The sequence below is a fragment of the Dendropsophus ebraccatus genome, chromosome 14 (genome assembly GCF_027789765.1).
Source record: "Dendropsophus ebraccatus isolate aDenEbr1 chromosome 14, aDenEbr1.pat, whole genome shotgun sequence".
NCBI lineage: Eukaryota > Metazoa > Chordata > Amphibia > Anura > Hylidae > Dendropsophus > Dendropsophus ebraccatus.
The window spans coordinates 30,267,427-30,279,559 of NC_091467.1; the positions used below are offsets into that span (position 1 = coordinate 30,267,427).

Below are 12,133 nucleotides of genomic sequence, written 5' to 3' on the forward strand. Positions count from 1 at the left end.
ACACAGTGACAGTTCATTAAAGGACAACTCCCACGGAATTTTTTTTAGCTTATTTAACACACATTACAAAGTTATATAACTTTGTAATGTGGTTAAATACCCGGTCTGGCCCCCTTCCCCCACTTTCAGACCCCCGACCCCCCGCCCGGAAGTTAAAGAATATATACATTAACTATTACGATCGTCACGGTCCTCTTCTCCCGGGCGGCATCTGGTGACGACGACGTCAGAGCCGGGGGGCGGTCCGGGTCTTCTTCCTCCTCGGCGTCTTCATAGAGAGTGAATGGGATGGAAAAGGCTGCTGGTGCACATGCGCACCAGCAGCCTTTTCATTGGCTGGAGCGCACCACATGGCTTCCAGCTTCGTCAGCCCTGATTGGCTGAGGTTGCTGGAAGCCATGTGATGCGCTCCAGCCAATGAAAAGGCTGCCAGTGCGCAAGCGCACTGGCAGCCTTTTCCATCCCCAGGACCCGGAAATCAGAGACATCGCTGGACGGCGGACGGCGGTGACGGTGAGGCGGACGGCGGGCGAATGGAGTGGCGATCGTCACCGGAGGGATGGTGAGTATGGTGTCTGTGGGGGGGTCCCGCGGGAGTTGTCCTTTAAGACACGTTGGCACATTAGAGGGCGTCACCTTAGAGTAATTGGATATGGTTTTTTTTTTGGACTCTGACTGCACCTTATCAGGTGAGATATGGGGGGGGGGGGAGCTAAAATTGTGCACCAGGGCCCATCAGCCTTTAGCTACGCCCCTGGAGCTGCCAATATATGTGTGTGAACTCTGGCACTATTTCCATAGTGGTATATTCTGCTAGGAGCATTCCCTCTTAGGGTACATTCACAGGTACTGTATAGCAGCGGATTTCACGCTGTGAGCTTCACACTGAAATCTGCTGCGAATCTACCATTCAGAAAGTGACTGTCTCAGCACATGTTAACAGCCATCTAATGCATATAGTTACATAGTTACATAGTTAATACGGTTGAAAAAAGACACATGTCCATCAAGTTCAACCAAGGAGGGGATGGATACAGGGAAGGGGGAGGGGTGATAGGTTCTATACATATGCATGTATATTATTTTGGTCTAAGAACTTGTCTAGCCCTGTTTTGAAGCCCTCTACTGTTTTTGCTGTGACCAGATCCTGTGGTAGACTGTTCCACAGATTCACAGTTCTCATGGTAAAGAAGGCTTGTCGCCTCCGGAGATTGATGGTGCGTTCACACCTACAGGATCTGCAGCTGATTTTCTGCAGCAGATTTCATTTAAATAACGGAACACAGCATCAAATCTGCTGCAGATCTGCTGCAGATCCTGTAGGTGTGAACGCACCCTGAACCTTTTTTTCTCCAGGCGGAAGCAGTGCCCTCTTGTCCTTTGAGGGGGTTTTACCTGGAACATCTTTTCCCCATATCTCTTGTAGGGGCCATTTATATATTTAAATAAGTTAATCATATCTCCCCTTAAACGTCTCTTCTCCAGACTAAACAAATGTAATTCTTTTAATCTCTCCTCATAACTAAGATGCTCCATTCCCCTTATTAGTTTAGTTGCCCGTCTTTGTATGGCTGTTTTAACTAATGGGTCTTTGCAGCTTAAAGGGGTTAAAGATGGCCATTTTCTTACATAAACAGCGCCACTGAGGTGAATGAAGATGAATTGTAATACCACACACAACCTGAGGACAGGGGTGGTGCTGTTTTGTGAGAGTAGCTGTGTTTTTTGTAAATCATAGATAACTCCTTTATAACTGCAAGAAAACTGAAGCAAGGAGCCATTAGGAATCTGATAATCCACAAACTCAATAATAAGCCTACAGCAGGGATGGGGAACCTTCGGCCCTCCAGCTGTTGCAAAACTACAATTCCCATCATGCCTGGACAGTCAAAGCTAAAGCTTTGGCTGTCCAAGCATGATGGGAATTGTAGTTTTGCAACAGCTGGAGGGCTGAAGGTTCCCTATCCCTGGTCTACAGGGTCAGTCAGTGATGACGCTCTATCCAATGTCCATTATAACAGCAAATCGTGATGTGGATGAACAGAGCGGGATATAAACTTCCTACCTTCTAAGAATAGATTTCACCAGTTCTCTGACTGCAATGGAAGCTTTGCTTCTATATATCCTGGCAGTCTGCAGTATACACACTGCTGACAACTATTGTACAGGAAAGCAGCACAGGAGGAACACACAGACCTGTCAATGTAACCAAAGGAACAATGCAAATCCTGAAAAAGAAACCTCATGTGGGCGCGAAATTTACGGCCATGGAGCCCGATGCTACATGCGGCAGTAGATTATCCGCAGCTTACTTTGTAAGACTCTTGAGTGGAGAAGGAACAGGCTCAAGATCTGATAAACACTGTATAAGGTTGTGTACAGCAAAGGCTTTGGCTGAATTATATTCCAATAAGTAAGTAGGTCAGTGGCGTCCAAATAGTTTCATGATCAGGACTACGCCCATGTTGAAATCACTTGGCCCCAATGTGCATACTGACAAGAAAAATGATATCAAACCAGAGGAGGGCTGGGAAGCATAACAGGAAGGGCAGAGGGAACGACTGCTGTAATATCGCATGCAGAAGATAGATTACCAGGGAGATATACGGAGCTGCATGAACAGCAATTCCCCTACGTATACTCATTCGCAGAACTGCTATCTTTAGGGGCAGGAGGAATCCAATAATAAGTGATAGAAACATATGGTGGGGAATAACACTGCAGTACTTCTCTATCAGCAGACAAAGGCTTTTATGAGCCGGCTGAGATGTCACAGACGTAGGTGGCTATATCGCTCTATAACATACCACCAGCACCCGATTTAAAGGGGTAGTGCGGTGTAAAACATTTTTTCACTAAACACACATTACCAAGTTATACAACATTGTAATGTGTGCTATTTAAGTGAATGGCCCCTTCTCCATGCCCCCCCCCCCGACCGTGGACCCCGGAAGTGTGATACAGTATACTCACGGAATCACTGTCGACCCCGGACGCCATCTTGGGACGATCAAGTCCTCTTCAGGAGACCGGCCTGACTGCTCCAGCCCTCCCTCATGCCGGCCCCCTCCAGCGCGTCATCAGCTGCTCAGCCGCGATTGGCTGAGCATAACAGAAGCCCCAGACGTCTTCTGTTATGCTCAGCCAATGGGGTCGACAGTGATTCTGTGAGCATACTGTATCACACTTCCGGGTCCACGGTCGGGGGGGTGAACTTTAACCTGCTACACTGAAAGGGATGAAGCCCGCTGTTAACTTCCCCAACATAACTTAAAGGGGTTGTCAAACGCAAATTGATGATCTATTATGCTGCGGGGGTTATGGAGAACATAACAGGTGTATACTTACCCGGTCTGCTCTACCGCTGCTACTGATTTCCAGGCCACCCGGGTGTCCGCTGATGTGCGGACAAGAAATGACTACTCAGCATAGACAGAAAAAATGTTAATAGAGTGGTCCACATGGCAGATCAACGGAAGTTTATAAGAGGACAGCGGCAGATATCAGGCAGTGCAGCAGCCGTGGTGGAGCAGACTAGGTAAGTACACAGTCCCTTTAACACAATAGGGACTTTAAGGTCCCTTTACACTTTAGACTATTGTCAGCCATACACGCCGATTGTGGCGGGTTCGGCCATCAATCTAATGTGTGTTTAGGGCCATCGTGAACAATCATGATCGTTCAGTCAGTTATTGAAGAGCTCAATTTCAGTAGTGTGGAAGAGAGCTGTCAAATCTCACCCACCTGCCCAGTACTTTATTTTACTGCAGAATCAAATCTTCAACAATTGTGTCCCATGTGCGTAATGTGCAGATATATGAAGGTGACCGGTGACTACCTTGGTTAGGTACAAGGGCCCGGAATGTACATAACAGCTCTTACTTCCTGAAGAGAGGAGACATGTCTGCTATTAAAAGTATGGGGAAGTCTAAGGCTTGGTTCACACATAGCAGTCAATATTTTTAGCCAAAACACAAAAAAAGGTGCAAAACTTTCCATTCTAGATTTAGGCAGTTTGAACCCAGATACAGACTCAATCTGGCCACACACAGACAGCTGTAGGACGCATGCTTGTAGCTGAGAGCCATCTTACCAGATGCCTACATGCACACTCAGGTAAAGGCCCTTTTACATGGGCGAATTATCAGCAACGAGTGATAAACGGTCCATGTAAAAGTGACAGCGGATCAACTGAGGAGCAGGAAAATGCCCGCTAGTCCGCCGATCACATCTTTTAGTCGGCACTAAACATTTACCTCTACAAGCCCCACATTTCCATGTATAAACAGGAGATGTGCGTCAGATATATTTAAATGGCTGCATGAACGATGCAGGGACCAATTGCGCCATGTAAAGGCACTGCAAACGGATGCCAATCTCCTTGATCGGTTATTGTTTGCAGACGGACGAAGATCTGTTAAAATAAAAGGACTTTAAGCATACTTGAGTGTTCATTAGAAAGAGGGCGTGTATTTAAATGGCTGTCAGATTCCTCATCTCCCCAAGAACAAAATAATCAGCAGATTAAAATCAATATGCTGGAACCTCAAGGGCCTTTTACATATTCTAGGAACCTTATTACACCTGCTGTGTAAACAGAAGATGTGCAGCCGATAATGTATATAAATGGCTGCACGTATAATACAGGGCTCATTCGTGAGGCCCGACCACGCAATTGATCATGGCTTGTACAGACACTGCAAGTAAGTGCCAATATTGCACACTGAGCCATGTAAAAGCCCCCTAGGGGGTGTGTGTCTGTACAGTTCTGCGAAGATTTAAACAGTTTCGGTGCTCTCAGCATCATATTGATACATGATGCACACTGACACCCCATGCAACAATATGCAGCTATTGTTAAACACATGGGGGTGTAGTCTCTGCTGCATGCGATGACCACAATGTGGGAATGTGACAGATGGCAGATGCAAGCTGGTTCTTGGTGGGTTCAGCTGACAAATACTTAAAGGGGTTATCCAGCTTTTTAAAACTTACGACATATCAACGGACAGGGTGTGACTCTCTGTAACACATCCGGATCATCAGTTTTAAGATATTGTTGCACTTGTGAGTGCGACAGTCTCCTTATTCTATCAAAGTGTCTCATTAGATCCTCACCTTTTCATTTTGAAAAGCTGGATAACTTTTTACATGAACAATTTAGGAGCAGCTAGATGTAAGGCTGAGCAGTGCACCAAAAATGAAGACTAGAGGGGTCTGGCTACCATGCATTATGTACAATAGAGGATGGAATTCAGCAGGGATGCAATGATGGCTGAAGACTGGTTCGGAGCCACATGGGCAAATGCCACGGGAAGGTCTTCATGAGGGACGTCCCATACACCATATGGAGTGGGGTGCAAAATGTATCGTAGCTAGACCCCCTAAGACTCCAAACTAAGTACACAGGGTTACATGGATTTGGTCTTGGAACCAGTGGTACAGCCATTTCTTAGTTTCCCAGGAGCAGTCTTTGGATCCTTCTAGGTGCTGCAATTTCAGTGTTGAGGAGTAGATACTGTGACACTAACAGTATAAGAAATTCTTGTTGGCACGCTTAGGAGGACACACCAACCAAGTATAGCACCACAGGACAGACATAAGGACCTGCTGTATTGTCTACCATAGCTCCTGCCTCATCACTGGTTTAATTTATCACAGTCATCTGTCAGATAAGTGCAATTCAGCAACCCAGTTATCTAACACGGCAGCAATGCGGCCCATGTTCTTCTGACCTTTCATCTTAGAGGGTCTTTGTGCGGTCTCCTGATGAACGGCAAACGTGTTGAGATGTTTTTCTGTATTTAATTTATTGCATCTTGGTTGGATTGTTGAATTACCAAATTTCCAAGTTGTCATAGTATATCACTTGTGGGGTTCATGTTATGAGGCATGGTAACTTATGGCGGCCAACGAGGGTGCACAAAGGATAGGTTACAGCGCAAGGCCATCCTCTGTGTAGATAAAGGGGTTTAGATATCAGGGTGAAAAAGGGAAAGTACTAGGCGCCTATCTGAAACATTTCATACTCTCTATATGAAACGTTGGCCACCGGTTCAAGAATTATGTTTTCTCTATGATTTTTCGATCAGGTGGATTGGTGGTACCAATTTATCACTGTCATTTCCAACATGTCAAACATGTCATTTTTCAACATGTCAAAGTTACTGATCACACCAGGTCTCAATCTTGAGAATACAGCCGAGTGGGAAACGTAGGAGTGTGCTCCACTCCATGGCCGACAGTGACACCTGAATCGCTTGCTCCATAGACTTAGATTAATAACAAAAAAGGAACGTTGTATAATGGTAAGTGCCTGTACAAATTTCTTTTAACACTGCATTGCTAAGCCACCACCTATGTTGCAGAGAAGCAGTGTGCAGTCACGAGGGGCCTTGTAGCTATATGAAGTAGTGTGGGTGTGTAGCCTCCCATGTTTCTATAGTGTCATACTGATAATCAATAGCTCTGCTGAACCCACAGTTATACATAAGGGAAATGCATAAACAGCAAGTTCTTCTAATAAGAAGAAATCCTTTTAGAAGTGGAAAAATCCTATAACCTTGCACTGCTGCAGGGAACTTCAGCTCTTTATTGTAACTGCTATAACACTGTCAGCAGAACATCTTTATTACCAGAACACTAGCAAAGCTATGAAATTCATTCAAACATCCAGCAAACAGTAAACAAAAAAAGTAAAATAGCATACAAATGGGAAGGACAGGACAGAACAAAAAAAAAAAATTATCAGTGCCCTGTCACCCCCCACCAATGGCGGGCAGGAAAGAATGCAGCAGCAAATAGAAAGGACCAATATAGTAAGGACGACCTCTCACACACAAATGTGGGGTTTATTACTTAGACCTGAAATCCAGAGGCTTTGAAGCATATTAACATCCAACTGCAGGCATATCTGCTCAATAAGCAAGCTCATATAATCCACAGGATTATGGGATCCACTGCATATGCACGGCCCACATCACAAGCTGCTCCGCACAGCAGGACACCATGGAATGGACTGTGCCTTGTATGAGGACATTCACACACAGCAGATTGCTTACGGCCATATCTGTAACCGTCCCATTCTTATGAACAGGCTTGCAAAAATCCATGTGTGCTGCAACCTCGTACAAATGAATGATGTTTTTTGCAGAAAATATGTTGCATGTCAGTTTTCCTGAGTCCTTATGGTCCTTTTAGACGGAGCGATAATTCGCCCGATCGTACGATTAACGATTTTGAATGAACAATGTGTTTTTTATAACGCTCAGCGCTTAGACGGAACGATACATCGTACACAAGAATCGTTTTGCGATCGCTTAAGCCACATAGGTGAAATCGTTAAAAGAATGTTTACACTGAACGATCTGCAAATTTTTTGCGAACGATCAACGACGATTTGAGAACATGTTAAAAGATCAAAATGAACGATTTCTCGCTCGTCGCTTGATTGTTCGCTGTGTTTACACGGAACGATTATCACTCAAATGTGATCGTTATCGTGAAAATTCGAACGATAATCTTTCCGTCTAAAAGGACCATAACAGCTACATCAAACTTCTTCAACCACCGGTAATCGAATGCCAAAAGATTGGACTTGCACTTGTTTCTAGAATTTACCCTTAGAACTTTTAGCCAAAACCAGAAGGGCAGGAATAATAAAGGAGATGCCGATCTTTATATACCTTTCTCCATGTAGGTTCTACTCCTGGTGTTAGCTTACACATACTAGTGGAAAATACTTCTATGTGAGAGTGGCCTTAGGGTGCTTTTGCACGTGCCGTTCTGAAGCCAATGCTGGGACAGGATCGTAAACTAAAGGGAACGGTAGTAGTGTACTATACAGTCCATTGTGACATGATCTACTCCACACACCTACTGTACATATTGGTGGTGAGGGAAGTTCATGTGCCATAGATTGCAGTGAGTAGCGCCATTGGTTTGCACCCGAAGCATCATTCTGGTGAACTAGAGGCTTTCTTTCCTTTTTTATTTTATGTAGTTTTGGCTTAAAAAACTGGACTGAAGCAATACATGTATACACCCCCCCTAAATCACAGTAACAATGACAGATTGTGCTTTAGAGGAGACGCTTATTGCATACTGTAAATAACCTGTAAGCAAACAAATTCCTAAACCTGTCAGGCAGCAATCACTGAGTACTACAAGATAAAGGCCGAATCCTGGGCACGTGACGGGTGGGGATTGGGTGGGTGCCAGCGCAGTGTAATCTGTGATGAATTCAGGGGCACTGAACCACTTTTACTTCTGGAGCGACTCCATATCATCATTCATATTGGTTTCCATCCCCAATAGGGATCTCAATATAACTTCCGAATTGGCATATCCATGTGTCTTGGAGTGTGGCAGGATACCCAGGGGAAACCCACATCTCCCTATGCTAACCACAGAGCTCCATTATGAGCAGTTTCCCCAATATCGTTCTACTACCTGCTGCTCTTCAAGGAGCACTTCAGCGCATTATGTTACCAAGACGTCTACCAACAAAATCCACAAAGCGAGATGCTGAATATCTGATCTCTCCAGCAATGCAGTGAAATGGGCTCAGAAAACAAATTGCAGACATGGATGTGACATTCAGGAATATGAGAGAGCTGGGTTTTATTGCAAAGGGGGTCTGCCATTGTGGTTATGCACTAGGTATAAATGGACTACAGCATAGCACTGGTGCTTGCACGGCAGTATCCTTCCCAGAAGCGTCCACAGAACTGTAGACACTCACCATGGAGCAGAAAGCATGTGGTATATAGTTATTTGCATTGCAGTATACAGTGAGTGGAGAAGGGGGGGCACGGACGGAGTGTTTCTTTAATGAAAACATACAGGAGAGAGCTTACGGTGCATGTCATCATGAGATCGGGTGACATTCATTAACTTGACAAGCCAAATCACAAAACTATTACTGGTAAAGGGGACATACCCGCGAACAGCTGAGGGCTACGCTCCTCAAATAGAAGCAGAATGGGCACCTGAAGCCAAGTGAATGTGCATTATATTAACACATGAGCTGCCACTGCACACAGGGAGCAGCCTGCAATGGTGTATTCTCACTTGTAGTGTGGACAATAACTACACTGAGTACTATGGTTATACAATGCATCTGCACATTAATGTACAGGTGAAACACGTATTAGACATGTATTACACCTAAAGATTTTTCCCATGCGGCACACTGCTGGTATCACTTGCTACATCAGGATGGGACCCGTTTTGTGGTAAGGGTACATTCACATGACGGAATATTACTAATATGATGTGAAATATGTGGCAGGTAGCCTTGGATTTCTGGTCATAGACACAGATTAGCCTTATTCAATGGAACTAAATGTCACTCTGTTGTGTATTCAAAGAGGTGAAGGGATAGGCATCTCACAGGGATGAGGAACCTGTGAGCCTCCAGCTGTTGCAAAACTACAAGTCCCATCATGCCTGGATAGCCAAAGCCGTCATTAGGCCATCAGGCAACTGTAATTTAGCAACAGCTGGATGCTTAAAGGGTTCTGACATGGGATCAGGCATGCTGAAATACAACTGAGCCATCTTTCTCTCCCCTATCGTCATCTCTCAGGTGCCCATACATATTAGATGGTGGGCTGGTTTCGCCAACAATATTCTAATGTGTTTGGTCAGCTTTAGGCTCTATATCAGAATATGTGTCTGCTTTGAATGTTCTTTATCCATCCTTATTCAATAGACGTTTAATGATCGGCTGAACCTGCTATGCACGGGGTGCCTAGCCAACAGCTATTTACATTATGTTAAGGGGTTACAGGAATAGACATAAAGCACTATAAGATGCCCAATCTCCAAGCAGATAAGTCACTGCCAGAGAAGTCTGCCAGCTTATTCCCCTCTCTCCACTGAGATGCATGCTCAGCCAAGTGCACATGGATGGAGATGGAGAACACGCAGACAGTGTATGGCCACCTTATGAGAAGCTATAGGCATAAGCAGTAATACAGAGGGGTAACATGTCCTTATATTAGGTGGGCTCCAATTACATCACACAGGGTGCTATACCAATATTTGGGTTCCTGTGATTCCTTTATAGCATGTGAAAGGGGCTGTGTGATAGGGGTGAGCACTATGACAAGAGATGGGGCTTCATAGCCAGGATGTCACACTGTGAGGGTACAAACACACACACACTGTATCGCAGCGTATTTTCTGCTGCAATATGCAGCAGATTAGATCTAAATAACTGAACACAACATCAAATCTGCTGCAGATCTGCTGCGTGTTTGTACCCTGAAAGAAGAGGCAAGTACGCTCACACAGCAGGGGCATGGGATACGCACAGGAAATCAAACTCTAGAAATAGCACACTATATAGTAGCGGAATGCAGTATGTCGGGAGGAGCCAGCATGCCATGTTGTCTGAGAAGTTTTGTTTACAAGGCAAGATTCCCAGGAATAGAAGGACACGGGACCAGAAAGTGATGTAATGATGTAAAGAGATGACAGCGAGAGAATAGAAACCACTGAGGGCTGGCAGCGAGAAAACAAACAACACAATGGAACGGAAACCTGCTGTGGTCTACAAGGCAATATTACTGGAGACCCTGCGTAATGTGCAGGGGGGGGGGGGCAGCTCTCATAGGGTTATACACTTCTACACAAGATATTACGTGTATCATCTTAGCGGTGCCTAAAACAATGCAATGAGAGTCATATGGCCGTAACATCCCATCATACCGGCCATAGAGAAGGAAAGGCTGGAGTAGTCAGTACAGGAGGGGGTACATGAAGTTATAATGGACACTGTATTATAATCATTAGGATACAACACTGTCACCTGCCTCACTAACACTGTTTACATCCGTGTTGGAGCGTCAGTCACAGGATCCGTCATTTGATGGTAAGAACAATGCAGTACGCTGTTATTCTCCCCAGCAGAGTGACAGACACCATGATAGCGGCCACTGGTGTCAGTCATAACAGCCTTGGCGCACCACCACTTTTACTTTATTGACTTTGGTAGAAGATTTCAGAAGAGGCTCCCAGGGAAAGGGGGGACGGGGCAACAAGGAGGCTCCCGGGGAGAGGGGGGACGGGGCGACAAGGAGGCTCCCGGAGGATGGGGGGCCGGGGCGACAAGGAGGCTCCCGGAGGATGGGGGGCCGGGGCGACAAGGAGGCTCCCGGAGGATGGGGGGCCGGAGCGACAAGGAGGCTCCCGGAGGATGGGGGGCCGGGGCTACAAGGAGGCTCCCGGGGGATGGGGGCCCGGGGCGACAAGGAGGCTCCCGGAGGATGGGGGGCCGGGGTGACAAGGAGGCTCCCGGGGGATGGGGGGCCAGGGCGACAAGGGGGGGGCCCGGGGCAACAAGGAGGCTCCCGGGGAAAGGGGGCCCGGGGCGACAAGGAGGCTCCCGGGGAAAGGGGGCCCGGGGCGACAAGGAGGCTCCCGGGGAAAGGGGGCCCGGGGCGACAAGGAGGAACCTGTGGAAGGGGGCTGGGGCAACAAGGAGGAGCCTAAGGGGCCTGGGGCAACAAGGAGTAGAGCACTGACTGGAATGGGGTATCAGTAATGGAAGCCAGTGGCTGGGAGGGGGTCTCGGCGCTGTGGGCGGAGCTATACAGGGAGCTGACAGTCTGAGTTCATATAAGGTAACGCAGACACTGAGGTACGTAAGGACACAGCGATCCGGTGCGCTGCCGGACCCGGTACGTACACAGGTGACGGGAGACGTGAGTGACCAGACTAGATATTGGAGCTGCCCCGTCACCGTGTGACAGACTCCCCACACTCCCCGCTGACCACCCGCACTGACCCACCCACGTACCTGGAAGTCTCGGTCTTCGTTAAACCGGGAGAATCTATCCGCGGCCATCTTCCTGCGTCTGCGGGAACGACTGTCGCCTCCCCGAAACCCCGCCCACTGGCTGCAAGACGCACGCGATAAACCACGCCCTCACGACGAGAGCACGTACCAATTCGACTCATACGTACGTAAGGGCAGGGCTCCGCCCACCGGCTGCTGAGGCGTGCTGACGTCATGACTAGTGTTTAGAACAGATCTAGAGCCTGAGCTCTGTACTTATGGTTCTATGCCTCACGGCCGGGTCACGTGTCAGGCCATCTTCCTATAGGGTTTTGTTTCAGCTGCTGT

At 46.9% G+C, this 12,133-nt stretch overlaps 1 protein-coding gene across 1 annotated transcript in view; it reads right to left on the reverse strand.

Annotated features, from left to right (window-relative positions):
• GPATCH8 (G-patch domain containing 8) overlaps positions 1 to 11,895 on the reverse strand; it is a 46,217-nt gene extending 34,322 nt beyond the window's left edge. Inside the window, exon 1 of the mRNA XM_069953986.1 lies at positions 11,807 to 11,895. Within this exon, the coding sequence (XP_069810087.1) occupies positions 11,807 to 11,854 (48 nt within the window). The 5' untranslated portion in view covers positions 11,855 to 11,895. The remainder of the gene's footprint in view (positions 1 to 11,806) is intronic.
• Positions 11,896 to 12,133: the final 238 nt, after the last annotated feature.